The sequence below is a fragment of the Thermochaetoides thermophila genome (genome assembly GCF_000221225.1).
Source record: "Thermochaetoides thermophila DSM 1495 unplaced genomic scaffold scf7180000011815, whole genome shotgun sequence".
In the NCBI taxonomy this organism is placed as follows: Eukaryota; Fungi; Ascomycota; class Sordariomycetes; order Sordariales; family Chaetomiaceae; genus Thermochaetoides; species Thermochaetoides thermophila.
The window spans coordinates 1,725,608-1,739,241 of NW_006383031.1; the positions used below are offsets into that span (position 1 = coordinate 1,725,608).

General features: G+C 54.0%; 5 protein-coding genes across 5 annotated transcripts; 1 reads left to right on the forward strand and 4 right to left on the reverse strand.

Moving 5' to 3' along the window:
* Positions 1-506: 506 nt before the first annotated feature.
* Positions 507-1,603, reverse strand: CTHT_0020760 (uncharacterized protein; the record flags this gene model as incomplete). The annotated part of the gene is made up of 5 exons (XM_006692487.1): positions 507-531; positions 594-678; positions 740-919; positions 981-1,332; positions 1,385-1,603. The coding sequence occupies 5 exons, from the start codon at positions 1,601-1,603 to the stop codon at positions 507-509; spliced, it is 861 nt and encodes a 286-aa protein (XP_006692550.1).
* Positions 1,604-4,557: 2,954 nt separating this feature from the next.
* CTHT_0020770 (uncharacterized protein) lies at positions 4,558-6,165 on the reverse strand (the record flags this gene model as incomplete). Its single annotated transcript, XM_006692488.1, has 1 exon — positions 4,558-6,165. One exon carries the CDS (start codon positions 6,163-6,165, stop codon positions 4,558-4,560), a length of 1,608 nt encoding a protein of 535 aa, XP_006692551.1.
* Positions 6,166-7,692: 1,527 nt separating this feature from the next.
* Positions 7,693-8,433, forward strand: CTHT_0020780 (uncharacterized protein; the record flags this gene model as incomplete). The annotated part of the gene is made up of 3 exons (XM_006692489.1): positions 7,693-7,698; positions 7,794-8,189; positions 8,257-8,433. The coding sequence occupies 3 exons, from the start codon at positions 7,693-7,695 to the stop codon at positions 8,431-8,433; spliced, it is 579 nt and encodes a 192-aa protein (XP_006692552.1).
* A 158-nt stretch (positions 8,434-8,591) lies between these two features.
* On the reverse strand, positions 8,592-10,543 carry CTHT_0020790 (uncharacterized protein; the record flags this gene model as incomplete). The annotated part of the gene is made up of 2 exons (XM_006692490.1): positions 8,592-10,374; positions 10,458-10,543. 2 exons carry the CDS (start codon positions 10,541-10,543, stop codon positions 8,592-8,594), a joined length of 1,869 nt encoding a protein of 622 aa, XP_006692553.1.
* Positions 10,544-11,310: 767 nt separating this feature from the next.
* On the reverse strand, positions 11,311-12,786 carry CTHT_0020800 (mannan endo-1,6-alpha-mannosidase DCW1-like protein; the record flags this gene model as incomplete). Its single annotated transcript, XM_006692491.1, has 2 exons — positions 11,311-12,617; positions 12,669-12,786. 2 exons carry the CDS (start codon positions 12,784-12,786, stop codon positions 11,311-11,313), a joined length of 1,425 nt encoding a protein of 474 aa, XP_006692554.1.
* Positions 12,787-13,634: the final 848 nt, after the last annotated feature.

Sequence of the window (13,634 nt, forward strand, 5' to 3'; positions counted from 1 at the left end):
TGTTTATGTTATGAAAGCTACCGGGTGCCTAGCTGCAGTCTAGTATGACACTTGAAAGGTTTGATGAGGAAACTAATAGAAGAGGAGTTTAGACCACATGACTTGGTTGTATTGCCTCATATCGTCCCAACTAAAAGACGAAGCACAAACTACCTGCACACACAACAAGTGTTTGTGTTTGCGACCATGAAGAATATTACTAAAGACCTAAAGTCCTAAATATGTACCCAGAAAACAAACAAACGAAAATGGGTATCTCAGAGACAGGCATTAACCTTAACCAAACCGCATCCCAACCAACCAACCCAAGTCACTCAATTCAAACAGCCAAACTCCATAGTTTCCCCTCCGTTTTTCCCTCCCCTGTTCCCTGCCAACCCCCCTTCCCCTTATCTTTTCTCTCCCCATCTACCGAAACTGCCCTCGCCAATTCCTCATGCTGAAACATTGGACTCCCTGGGCTATCGCTCGGCCCCCTTCCACTTCCATCCTCGAGTTGAGTTAGATTAAGCTTGTTTGTATCGATGGCAGCTGTGGGCGAGGTCAAGCGAAGCATGATGTCGCTACTGTTGTGGTGCTTTGCGTTTACGAACAAAACGCGGAGTTGGGGGGTGGTTTGGGCGATGATGTTTACGCAGGGCTCGAGGAAGTTGAATATCGCGAGGAAGGCGAGGTAGTCTTTACAACAAGTGTTAGTATCGACTGTTATACGGGAGAGGGCCAATGGGAGGGAACGTACGGTAGTTGTTATCAATCCTTTTGAACTGGAAAAATGTCCGAAGAATGACTATCATCCCGCTGATGAAGCCTAAACTCATAGCAAAACTGAGACCGAGCTTCTCGCGGGTTTCGAGCAGGAGCCTGTGGATGATGAACCAGGGGAAGAGAGCGAGCAAAACATCAATCAACCCGCCGTACACTGTTGCCATGACTCAGTCAGCTTCCATCCCTCAACCCACGGACTCAAACACTTCACATACCCATGGTCGTCCCCCCAAGGTACATCAAATTCATATGATCGAAACACAAATCATGCTGCGGACGAAGATGTTTCCTCGGGTCGGTACATGCAGGGATCCAGATGGACAGCATTCCGAGGACCAACACCAGATTGACAGTCACGATGACAAAGTACAGGACATAGCGCAGGTAAATGTTACGCATGATCCGCATCAGCGTCAACGCAAAGGCAACTTTTGTCCATGCCGTGCCGATGGTCGTGAGGGACGTCGAGATGTTCTGGTAGAGGAAGAAGGTGCGCTTGGCGTCGTCGGTGTGGTAGCCCACGCTAATAGCGGCGCTGATGAGGGCTGCTGCTGTGAGGAGGATCATCTATCCTCTGGTTAGCCCTCATTTCTCAGCATTCGAGCTGGAGAGAACATACCCAAGTAATAGTTAATACCCCATCGTCATACCACCACTTAGAGAAATGATGCCTGCACCACAGACGCATAAATAGGAACATGGCCGACGCGGACATCAAGACCCAAACGGCGACGTTGGTCTGTGAGAATATGCTCTCGTCGCCATTGTCGGTGTTAACCAATCTTCGGGTGATGCTGCTGCTCAGGATAGTCGTGGGATTCAAGTTGTCGCTGCTCATGGCTGGAGGCTCAGCTCAGGCTAGGCGGGTCGTTCAAAGGCACAGCGTCATGTTTGTCATCAGGGCAGCATCAACATGTTGCTCCGCGTGCTGGAAGAATAATGTGAGATTGAGGCACAGTCTGTCACTTCGCAGTCTTGTCGTAAGTTGGAAGAACAGTCGACTTGAATGGAGCCAGCCTAATCCTTCAACCTCGATGGTAAAGTACAGAGTTAAACCTTGGTCGCGGGAGCGGAAAGCAAGCGGGAATGATGAAGTTGTGATGGAGGTCGGGCGGGACGATGGCGAGGGAATTAACAAGAATAGAATTTATCTCGGAATGTAAGAAACAAGCATCACACCAGCTGACAGACCAAGAGCGCAGAGAAGCAGAGTTTAAAGACCGGAGGCGAGGCCCATAATGCGACGGCACGACCGAACCAGGAATCACACAGCTGCTTAAAAAGCAGAAACAGGCAGGAAGTGGAGTGAAGGGGCAATCCGGGGATCTGGGATGAGTTGCAACTTAGGCATGCGGGGCAGCTGAGTACAAACTTTTAGCGGTGGGAATGCTGAGGTGAAGGGGGGACGATCCATGGAAACGGCGAGGGGAAGGCCTGTACACAGCGTGCCATGGCATCTAACCGAGCGCATCTAAGTGGAGGAGGAGTGTGTGGATGGTGTGAGCTGGTGGGCTGGCCCAGAATAGGCTAACTTTCTAGCGTGCTTGTGGTATAAACCGTTGTCGTAAAACTTCGGTCTTGTAGAACCCGGGGCTGAGAGTCATAGCGCCGGCCTCCTGTATTTCAAAAGTTCTGTGGCTGCACTAAGGGCAAGGAACTTTTTTTTGGCACTAAGAACGAGGAATATCTTAGCGCCCGACCGTTGAGTCTCTTCGTATGCACGTTAACGTTTGTGGCGACCTGGTGGTAGCGGAAAGCGGGTTCTCCGATGCAAGGTACTACCTCACTAGGGGCTTGCACTCGCCAAGCATTGAGACGGACAAGAAGCGAGGTCTCAGATATACCAACGCTTTGGGATGAGTGCAGAGGGATATTAACTGATGCGATCTGCATCTGGGGCTCCATGTTGCGGTCTTGAAGATCACTTCCACTCGTCTGATCTTTTGAGTTTGGAAAGACTGCTGCTCTGCCGGCAGAGATCATGTTCAGCTGCTGTGCCGAGCTGAGGGGCGAGAGCCGTGGATGACCAAGACCGGGAAATGAATATTGACTCGATTGCGAATCACCTGTGGTCTTGTGCGAGAGCACAGAGAATGTCGTCCAACAGCACCGGCACAACGAACCCTGATGAGGGTTTCACTGCTTCAGTGGTCCGTCCATCCACGGTTCACCCGTTTGGGGGCCACAAAACAAGCATTCCAGCTTGCACAGCAAATACCGGTGCGTAGCGTCCCACACAAGGACCCGAGGGGTAAGCAACAGCCGGTGAGAGCGAGCAGGCATACTGATCTGTCCAGATCTGCTTGTCCTGTCTGGTCAAAGTGCTTGGTGTAGTACAGGTGGTAGTCGTTGCAACGGTGAAGTTAGCAAGCATTTCAACGTCCAGAAGCGCGCCAACGAAAACTCAAGAGCTCAACTCCCCAAATATGAAGTATAAAGACGCTGAAACCGGCCACAAAACATCCTCTCGACCAACCACGCCCCGATGCAGACCCAGACGAAAACGCTCGGAGTTTCGCTCCCACCCCTATTCCGGGTCATGTGGTGCGCCTCACCCGAATTATGCGGTTTTGACCCGGTCGGTTCGTGTTCCCGCAGGGAGTGGGTACTTGGCTGTGGGGCTGGCAAACCAGAAGTTCAGGAAGTTCGGGACGGACCCCGGTTCATTGATGCTGCGCACGGCACTAGCATGCACTTTGAACTATTGGTCGGCGCACTGTGGAGGGTTTTGACGATAATGATTGGTTGGGGCACAGGAACTTTACGGTTCAGTTTTGCTCACAACAGCATCACAAGTCTTAGGAATACTATTAAGGGTGTGATAGAGTGATTGTGGAGTTCAGATGATTGACTTGATTCAAAGCCATGATCGACAGTGTCGTTGAAGCTGAGAGTCGAAAAAGACAAATCGAGGCTGCCTGGGGCTCTGGTGGACAGGGTCAAGGCCCACAACGCCAGGGGCCTTAGTGGAGCCTCGTCCATGCTTGACAAGGGCGAGTACGTGGTGGCTGCCGTCAGGCCAAGGCAACCAAACATCGCCGAGAAAAAAAGAACTTTGACCACTGGAGGGCTGTCGTTGCTTACAAAGACTGATGATAAGATTAGAGCAAAAGGCCGGGAGATTCCCGAGATAGCGGGAAGATCCCCGGACACTGTAGAAACTCGATGGACGTCCTCGGGATCATTCACACAGGGCATTCGCTGAGCATCATGGGCCTAAGATGGACGGCTGCTGCTACAATGACATTGATGAGTTCTCTCCTTGGGGATAGAGCTCTTTTGCTATGAGCCCACGACCAAATCACCGCGAAACCCAGATACGAGGTCACGTCATCCCCAAACAGCCCAGCCCAATTACACTCAAGGCAAGACTACGACCAAAACCGACAGCACCAGTTGATGATACACGCGTCTCAAGCTTGATCCAAGCCCGAGGCTCGCCGCCGCCGACCTAAACCACCTCTGACTTGGCCCAATATGCATCCGGATTCTCTGATATTTGGGTATCAGTAGAAGCAGTAGTAGTCTCATGCGCCCTTCCCTGCCTTGCCTGCCCAAGCCCAAAGAAGCCCCATCCAGCCATCCAGTCAGTCCCGTCGCCGCCGCTGTACCTTAAATGCTAGAGAATTTCCTTTATTATCCCCATCCGTCGATGACGAAAGAACGAAAATAAAACTTGTGGCTAAAAAAGCAAAGTAAGTTGTTAAGCTGAAGCCAGACCATCCATCATAAAAGCGTATCCTCATCATAACCCATTCCTAAATCCGAACTTAAGCCATAACCCCTCTCGAGCTAACACACCTCCAGCGTACTAACCCTACGCGTCGTCCTCCTCCTCTTAGCAGCAGGACTCAGCACAGGGCGATCATCCGACGCTGAACCCGTCGCGGATGCAGACCCGGAAGGGGATCCCAACGACGAGATACTGTTGCCACTATTCTTCTTCTCTTCGCGACTCTCCACAGGAGAATTCGCCCTCGTACTCGCCTCCTCATCAAAGCTACTCCCACTCCGATCCAACTCCTGGCTCTGCTGGCTCACCTCGGGCGTGGCCGACCTCTTTCTTCTCTTGACCCTGTACCCCGGCGCCGTCGGCGGCGGCGAGGGGGTACTATACTCTTGCTTTGGCGTGCGCGGCTGGTCGAGCAACGCGTCCCAGAGGGCAATATATTCTGGGTCAGCGAACATCGGCTCCCCAGCGATTTCGGTGCCGAGAGCCTTGGCCAGACGTTCTTTGAGGCCGAGGATGGGCCAGACGGTGACGGGCGTGCAGGTGATGGTCATGCCGGGGCCAGATTCATGAGCAGGGGGTGCTTTGTGTGGGTGGAGAAAGCGTTCCATGAAGGAGGTGGTCACTACGGCAGTGTAGATCACAAAGTTGGGAGTACTGTCGTTACCTTCGTCGTGGGTAATGATGCGGAGCTTGATGTCGCGGAATTTGGGGGTTGTGAGGCGGATGGATTTGCGCTGGCTCTGGCTCTGGGACTCGGGAGGGGATGAGGCCCGCGACGGCGGTTCGCGGTAGAAATGGGCTTGTGCCATGGCGAGGAAGACGGCGACTAGGTAAGGGTCGTAGTCGGGATTTGAAGGAGTAAGCATCTTGGAGCGCAGCTGCTGAAGGCGGGTGACTGGTTCGTTCGGGGTGTTATTGGGCCCGCGAATGACGGTGTAGAGATTCCTGCGTATGCTGGCAAGCTGGGACTTGTTGAAGTAGGCCATGATGGGCGCATTAGGTGAGTAGTCGGTCGCCGTGTCGCGCGACCCCTTCAGTCCCTGGCTGAAAGACGTCGCCGGCACGGTCAGGCATGAGTCAAAGGATGCATCGCTGCTCTTGACGCTCTTCCAGACGCAGGGAACACGAACAACCTTACGGAAGACGCGCTTGCCGAAGTAAAGATTCAACTGGGCGTCGCTCTTGGGGCGCGACATCGTCTCGGGGAAGAAGGTCGACATGATGTGCTTAATGGCGCGGTTCTTACAGAAGATGCGCTGAGGCGTACCCTCTTCACGAACAAGCGTGTGCAACTCGTTGGTGAGGTTCTGCGCCAGGCGCGACGGTTCAACCCACATGCCAGGCGGCAAATCGGGGATAGGTCGGTTGATGACGGGCATCTCCTCGAAGCGTACGTCGAGCAACTTGGCATGCAGGTCGGTCCAGCAGATGGGAAGGACGTAGAGCGCGACGCCGGCATGCTCGTGCATGATGTCATACAGCGAGCCTAGCTCGGGCCGGGTGACGCGGCGGATGCAGGGTCGCTTTCGCACAGGCATCGGGTTAATCTGGGATTGGTCGGATTGGGACAATGTCATGGTTTGGGCTGCGTCACAAAAATCGTGCTGTTGCTGGTCGGGCACCGTGCCCGGATTGTCGCGAGCGGTGGCAGTCGGCATGTTGACCATGGCGCGCAGCTGATCGAGAAAGCTGCTGCTAAAAAGGGACCTGTTGTGGTGGTGCAGGAGACGCGCGCATTAGCTGGTGAAATTTAAAATTTCAGAAAAAAAAAGTCGCTAGACGCGCGAGCGCTTTGTTGCTGCGACTTGAGCGGTTGCCTGGAAGTAACGGGACTGTGCCTACTCAAATCTGCCCATCAGATGGCGGTTTGGCGATCGGTGGTCGCTCTTCTCTCTCGGGGAGGAGGGGAGCCGCAAGGGTTCCTCTCAGCTGGATGGACCCGTGGAGACACCCTGGCTGGGGCCTGGAATGCCGCGATCGCACGCCCCCAACAAACTGAAGTGTGCTTGAGGCAAACACAAATCGCAAATCACGCGTAGCGGAATCTGGAATGTGAGCCACACAGTCCAACAGAAGGAAAAAACCGACTTCTGAAACGGGAAGCTTTTTCGCGATGATCTGCTTTTGAAATCGAAACGTCAATACCGTCGAGTCTTGATGCTCCGGCGAAAACCGTTTCCAGGAAAGATGCTGGTAGCAGGTCGGCTGGCCAGGAATGCGTTGGTGCTGGCTTAAAAACGCGGACAAGACAGAAGGCGGCCTGCGCGAACTCCTCTAATCCAAGGTCTCTTGCCTGCGGCGGCCTGCGGGTGTGTGGCGAGCGGAAAAGGTGCAACAATGTGGGCTGTGCCCGACGCGGCAACGCGCTAACACACGAAATCCCGTGACTTGTGATTTGAGCATGGCCAGGCACCGACCGAACCCTCGCAACCCTGGTCCCACGGGTAACGGATAACCGCCATCCTTTTGTACATGTACAGGTACCTGCACCCAACCGCGACACACGCCCACATTGGTGCCCAGCGATGGTAACGATGGCACCAATGCAGCCCTGCTTGCTCTGCACGAAACCCGTCGACCACGTGTCACGGCCGGCTGTGGCCTGACGATATGAAAGATTTGTGCAATCCACATTGCTTTCCAATCAAAGCTATCTTTGTAGACTAGATAGAACTCAAGAATCGAGATGCCATGAGGTCATCTCCTAACCTTCGCCAAAGAATCCCCGCCAAAGTCAAGGAACTTGATATCTTGAGAGTTTAGCCGCCGGACCCCCTACCAGCCAATCATGTCTCGGCCGTTGAATCCCACCGTCTGACAGGCTGCGGGCCGCGGCTGCCTGTGATGACGCAGCCCCGTGCACAGGTTGTGGCCTGAGGTATCATTTGGCCTGTGTCCAGAGCATGGGCCAACAGACAAGCCACATCTCTTGCATTCGTACGCCACGGGGCAGCGGCAAGCCGCCCCTTCGACGCCGACCAGGCCAACGCAGAGACAGGCAGGCGAGCCCACGCCAAGCCAGTGGAGAGACCCCTCCAGGATGCTTGTGGCTGCCGTGTGGTTGCTGGCGGCGATCGAGCTCCTGAATCGACAGCGACAGCGCGTGGCCGAAGGACCAAAACATCCACCACATCTTTTACGTTTTCATACACAGAACCAATATTTGCGCCGAGCGGGTGTATCAGGTATACACAATGCCGGTAAGTTTGTCCTTTTGCTCCAAACTTCCCGTCCCCCTATCCCTTTTCAACACCAACCCAAGCATCGCTAACACCGCCATTCCTCCCTTCATCAGGCCTTCAACTCCATGTTCAACAATGATCCCAACCCGCCGCGCTTAATCGGCAACTTCCCCCTACTTCCACTGCGCACAAAGCTCCGGGGTCCCGTCTATCCTCTGCCCTTCCCGGACCCTCCCCTTCCGGCAAATGAGTCCCCAGACCCCGACTCGGAGAGCTACGACATCCTCGACGAGACGCTCGCTCTGTTCCGTGCCAACACTTTCTTCCGTAACTTTGAGATCCAGGGTCCGGCCGACAGGCTGCTGGTGTACGGGATCTGGTTTATCTCGGACTGTCTGAGCAAGATCCGGCCGACAGCGAGCCTGCGCGAGGCGACCAAGGATGTGATGAACCTGGCGCTGGATCTCAACTTTGCTATTCCCGGTGACCCAGGCTGGCCGTTGAATCAAGTAGGTAGCTCCCATATATGACACATATCTTGGTTGAGAACAGTTGGACTAACGTAGTCGCGTGCAGATGTACGAGCCGCCCCGCGACAGACAGGACGCAGAGACCCTCCGGCAGTACATGTCGCAGGTTAGGCAGGAGCTGGCGACGAGGTTATTGGCGCGGGTATACGCTGACGACGAGACGAAGCCGAGCAAGTGGTGGCTGAGCTTTACCAAGAGGAAGTTTATGGGCAAGGGGCTTTAAGGGACGCGGTTAGAACATTCGAGACTGGTTGGGCACATATAGATGAGGGACACATAATAAAGCCGGATGGCGCCAGCATTCACCGAAGGTATTTGCTTAGACTCAGATTGTACAATGGTATCCTGTAAACTCCGTCCCATCCAGAACCCATCTTTGCTCTACGCCGACGAAGCAGGCGTACCCGCAACCTCAGCCTTAGACCCCTCGGCACACTCAACCTTTCTCTTTTTAAACCTCCCCTTCGCCTCGACTCTTCCCTCAGCCGGCTTAGCCCTCCAAGCCGTAAATACATACCCATCAGCCCCTCCCCGTTCAGTCATGAGCGGATGAGTCCGACTAGGCAAAACCTGCCACCTCCTCGCCCGACTCGTCTGAATAGACACACCTTGCAACAGCGTCGGATTCAGCGGGAACCGTTCATTCCCCTCCCACCGTTCCAACTCGGCTGCCGACAAGCCCTGTACCTCCGGTACACTCCCACTCGTCCATGCTGTGCGGCGGGGGACACTAAAGCAATCCGCCAGCGCAGCCAACGGCTCAATTGTAGGCGAATAAATCGCCACCGGCGCGCCACCTGCCAATAAGGGGAGGGTATGCTTCAGTATACTAATCGGGTCCATTGTGCTGGCACACACAAGGCCGTTGAACCCTCCTGCGCGAGTGGCATCAACAATATGCCTGATCCGGGCAAATCGTCTCCTCTTGCGATGGAAGTTACCCCGGCGGCTGGGCTTCCATGAGTTCAATGTTTCCTGGGTCGCGGTGAGGGGCGGGGTAGAGTAAGAGGTGTCAAGCTCCGGCTTGAGAAGCTGAAGCCAAGTAAGGGTGAGGAGGTGATTGAGGAGCGGGTGAGGGGGATGGTTCGGGGAGGTGGCGTCGAAGCCCCAGTAGGTGAGGAAGGAGAGGTTGGGTTGGCTGGCGGAGTGGATGACGGTGAGGGTGTTGGATTGGGAGTAGGGGATTGCGAAGTCGGAGGGGCGGGGTTTGGGTTGTTTGGGCTTCTTTTCGGGCTTGGAGGAAAGGATTTGGGCGTCGGTCATTTCTGTGTCGGTGTCCTTAGGGGGTTGTTGCGATGTTGCTGTGGGAGTCTGCTCGGTCGGAATAGAGGTTGTCGCCTCCGGCTTGGACTCTCCCTCCTCTTCTTCCAACGGGTAGAGGATACCCATCCTCTCGGCCATAGCAGCAACCAGCAAACCACCCGTATCATCCACAACAAGCCATCTCCCTCTTAGCCGGTCCTTCTCCAGCGGCACAAGAGCCTCTTCCCCCTGATCTGTCCTCGCCTTTGGGTCCTCGAGGTACACATCCTCCCCACCATAATGCACATTTGCCCAGCATCCCACCAATCCTAACATCTCAGCCCTCAAATCCATTATCTTACTCGCATCCCTCTCCTCCAACTGCCACGTAGCAAAATTCGCCACATCTAACGGCAGCACCTGGAACCGTCGAATATACTTCTTCGTCTTCAGCAACTTATACTTGGCTAGACTGAAACTGGTCTTCTCATTCAGCGCGGTATGCGAGAGCAATAGCTTCGCAATGACATCCTTGCCCGCATTGCTGCCCTTTTTCTTGAGCTCCTCGATCTCGGCTTGGGTGAGGGTCTGCCGCGCGCGGTCGTCGAGGACCTCGCGGGTTGAGCGTACGACCACGTTGCCTTTTTCGTCGACTAGGCTAAATTCTTCGCCGTCGGTGGACGTGATGACGGTGTCGCATGCAGAGGTAGTGTTGCTGCCTCCCGTGACGGCGGGTGCAGAGGATGATTCAGTGGCCTCTTCCTCGGCAAAGACCTCTTCGTAGAGCTCCGATGCGGGCACAACCCGGAGGCGGGAGAAGTTCTCGCCAGGTAGCCGGTCCTGAAGCTCGAATGTGACGTGGTATGGACGACCGATGATAAGGTTGCTTGGGAAGCAGCCATATTTACCGAGGGAGATTGTGCTGCGAGTGAAGAGTCAACAAATGTGTTTCATTGTCAACGGCGATCAAAACATGGGAAGGGAGAAAATGAAAAAAAAACTCACGTATTAGGTGTAACCTGCAAAACTTTGGTTGTACCTGAAGGAAGCTTAAGCGCCACCCAGGCATTTGGTTTAATGCAAGAAGTCATCTTGAGTGAGGGGGCGGCACAATGGGTGTGGTTGCTACTGCCGCGATGGATGTTTTGTCGCAAAGATCAGAGGTGGGAAAAAATTCAGTTGCGACGCAGCACTGGAGCGCGCCCTGGGCGTTGCGGGGCGTTGTCATAGGCTCTTGGCGGGTCTCGGGGTGCGCACCTTGATGGACTGTGGACTGTGGGCTTTGCGGTAGCTTGTTCGACATCAATTTTGATTTTTGTTCATCATTCTAAAAGGTTGCGTATTGTTGCCGTGCGCAAGGCTCATCTATGAATTTCTCGAAGATGCGTTGGAGTCGAAGGTCAAATGCCCTTCTTCAATTCCAATCTTCGAGGTACTCACTTCTTAGCGCTGGGCTCACAGACCAAGCACACAACTCTTCTTGGGCTCTCTTTTCATTCCTGACTGACCTAAATCAACTTAGAGTTGTCTGATATCGATGCTGGCGTTTAGGTATCGCCTTGAAGACTAAAGGGGTCAAAACAAAGATGTAGCAACCGTGCGAACTGTCAAACAAAAAAAAAAAAAAAAGAAAAGCATATGACCACGGCATTTGAAACACGTAATGTAACAAAACCTGTCAACAATCTCCATCAGTCGTTCCCAATCAGACCTGACCAGAGCCGTCTACGCCAAAGGTGTGCAACGAGGAAATAAGCAGATTGCAAATCTCAGGCACCTGTTCCAATATATACATCATTTAATCGAAAATCACAAAATTTCTCAAACAGTGCAGTTACCCTGTAGTTTCCCTAACCAATTAATCACCAATGCTCATCCAGCTCCAAGTCGCAATCGCGCCACCTAAGATCAACATTGTCAAGATGGCCGCGCCAACCCGGTCACCGGCATTAATCTCCCGAAAGTGTTGCGCCGCGCCTCGACTACGCATGCCAGCATTCGGATCACCTCGACTGATACCCGTCTCATTCGTAGCAGGCGGTTCCGCATACTCAATCAGCAAACTCGACACCGCAGCCAGCACGCTCATCGCCTCGCCCGCGCCGCTGGTATGGTCAACCGACGGATCGACAAACTTTCCTGACTTCCAATAAAACCCACAGCGCCGGCCCGTCGGGGGACCGACGCACTGCTTGACCGCAGCCTCGGCGCTAGTCCGCAAGACTGGCAAAATCCTATCCTTGGTGTGCGGCGCAATCTGCGTAACAACAGCCATCCACCGGTGCACGTAGCCCTTGAAAGTGAGCATATCAGCCGTGCAGGCACCCTGACGACCCTCGCAGGGGATCTCGAAGACGACACCGTCTTTAAAGAAGTCGCGCAGGATGCCGGTAAGCAAATTATCCACGCGGTCCTTCCATTTCTGGTCCTCGGTGTAATTCCACATGAACGCCGCACCGTGCAGCAGCAGCGCTGCATTGTAGCTGAACTGCGCTCGGTTGATATCCGTGCAGTTGTGCTCCACGTGCCCGCCGTCGTACACCGCCCAGGTCTCGTGGTCGATATAACCAACTGCGTACAGCCAATCGAAGATCTTCTCAGCCCATTCAGCATACGTGTTGTTTTTGGTATACCGCGCTAGTCGAGCACCTAGATCGAAAAAGCAAGCGTTTGCGATCGTGTTCTTGTAGTTGTAGCCAGCATTGGTTGGTGGAATCTGCCAGCGCAAACCGCCGTTGCATGTACCGTCGTGACGTTCGGGAGATGCCTGGGTCGTCCACACAGCCTGCGCCAGCGCGAGCCACTGCGGCTTGTCGTCGGGTGGATTGGGGAACTTATTCTCGGCAGCAAGCATCGCGGACATGCCCCAGAATCCCTGGTCGTCATTACCGAGTGAAGCCGTGTGATTCGGTGGCTGATAATCGGCGTTCGGCCCAACCTGGTGAAGCATGCCTTCCATAATGACGTGATTGTAGCTCGGGTCGCCCGTCAAATGCCAGTAGTCGACGTATGTACCCATCATCGCGCCGCCTTCCCACCAGTAGTAGTCGCCCTTGTGTTCCGTTGGAGGACCTGGGAGAATACCTGGGATTTCGCCAGATTGGTTGCCTTTGTAGAAAAGCATCATGTCGTAGGCTAGTGTTCGCGCCGACTCAAGGATTTCCTCTGCTATGGGTTAGTCAGAGCCCTCGTACAACCGACAGAACCCATTCCTACCTTTTGTGTCGATCTTGTAATACTGCTGCTGCGCCTGTGTTGTCGACAGCATTGAAGTAGTGGCGAGAGCCGCCACGAGCCATCGCAGCGGTCTCTTTGATGACGACCATGTCGTCATCTTGTCGAGTTCTATTCTGGAATAACTGTCGATGGACGGCCTTCAAGACTTGCGACAAGCGGGACTCTAAACTCGAAACACAAATAGGCAAACTTGTGAAACTCAGGCCTGGGCTGTAAATGCACTGGAGAAAGCGAAATCGAATCCACAAAAACAATCGAGCGACGATAAAAGTGAGCGTTTGAAAACTGTTAAACTGTGATAACGAGCGGCCGGGTCAAACGAACGTGATGATCGCCAGTACCATCGATCGAGAACAGGACTGGACGGATCCCTTGCACAGCAACAAAGACGCTGGAAAGAGAGGAGGGAACGTGGTTTTGGGATGTGAGGGAGGGTGGAGCGGTGGGTAGCCGCCCATGACGTGAAAGGGGGCTGTCGTCCATTCCTAGGCTCTTGGCCCCTGGCCCTGTAGGGCCCTGCAGACTGCGCCTGCTTCTTGTTCTGATTCCCTCTTGGATGGCGCTTGGGCCAGATGGCAGTGCATCGCTGGACCATTGCGAGTGGCTGGCCAATCAGCAGCAATCATTTGAGCAAGCCGGCTTGGCAGGCCAGAACACGGGCAAATGACCCTTGCACTGGTGCAATCTAGATGCTAAGAATCGATTTGGCGTCGCCAATTCAGCAGGGTTTGTGACCAAGCCGTATTCTGCAAGGAAACGGGCAAGAATTTATCCATGTCATCACATTGTGTCTGAATAGGCTTGACCGAAAGTCATCCATTAATGACTTCAAACACTTGGTCGATCACGGAAGCATTGTGAAGCAACTGGAAAAAATGAACAATAGAGAGTGCACGGGCCAAATGCCACGGCTGGGTGGGCCCGGGTCCCACTGTTCCTGGATGG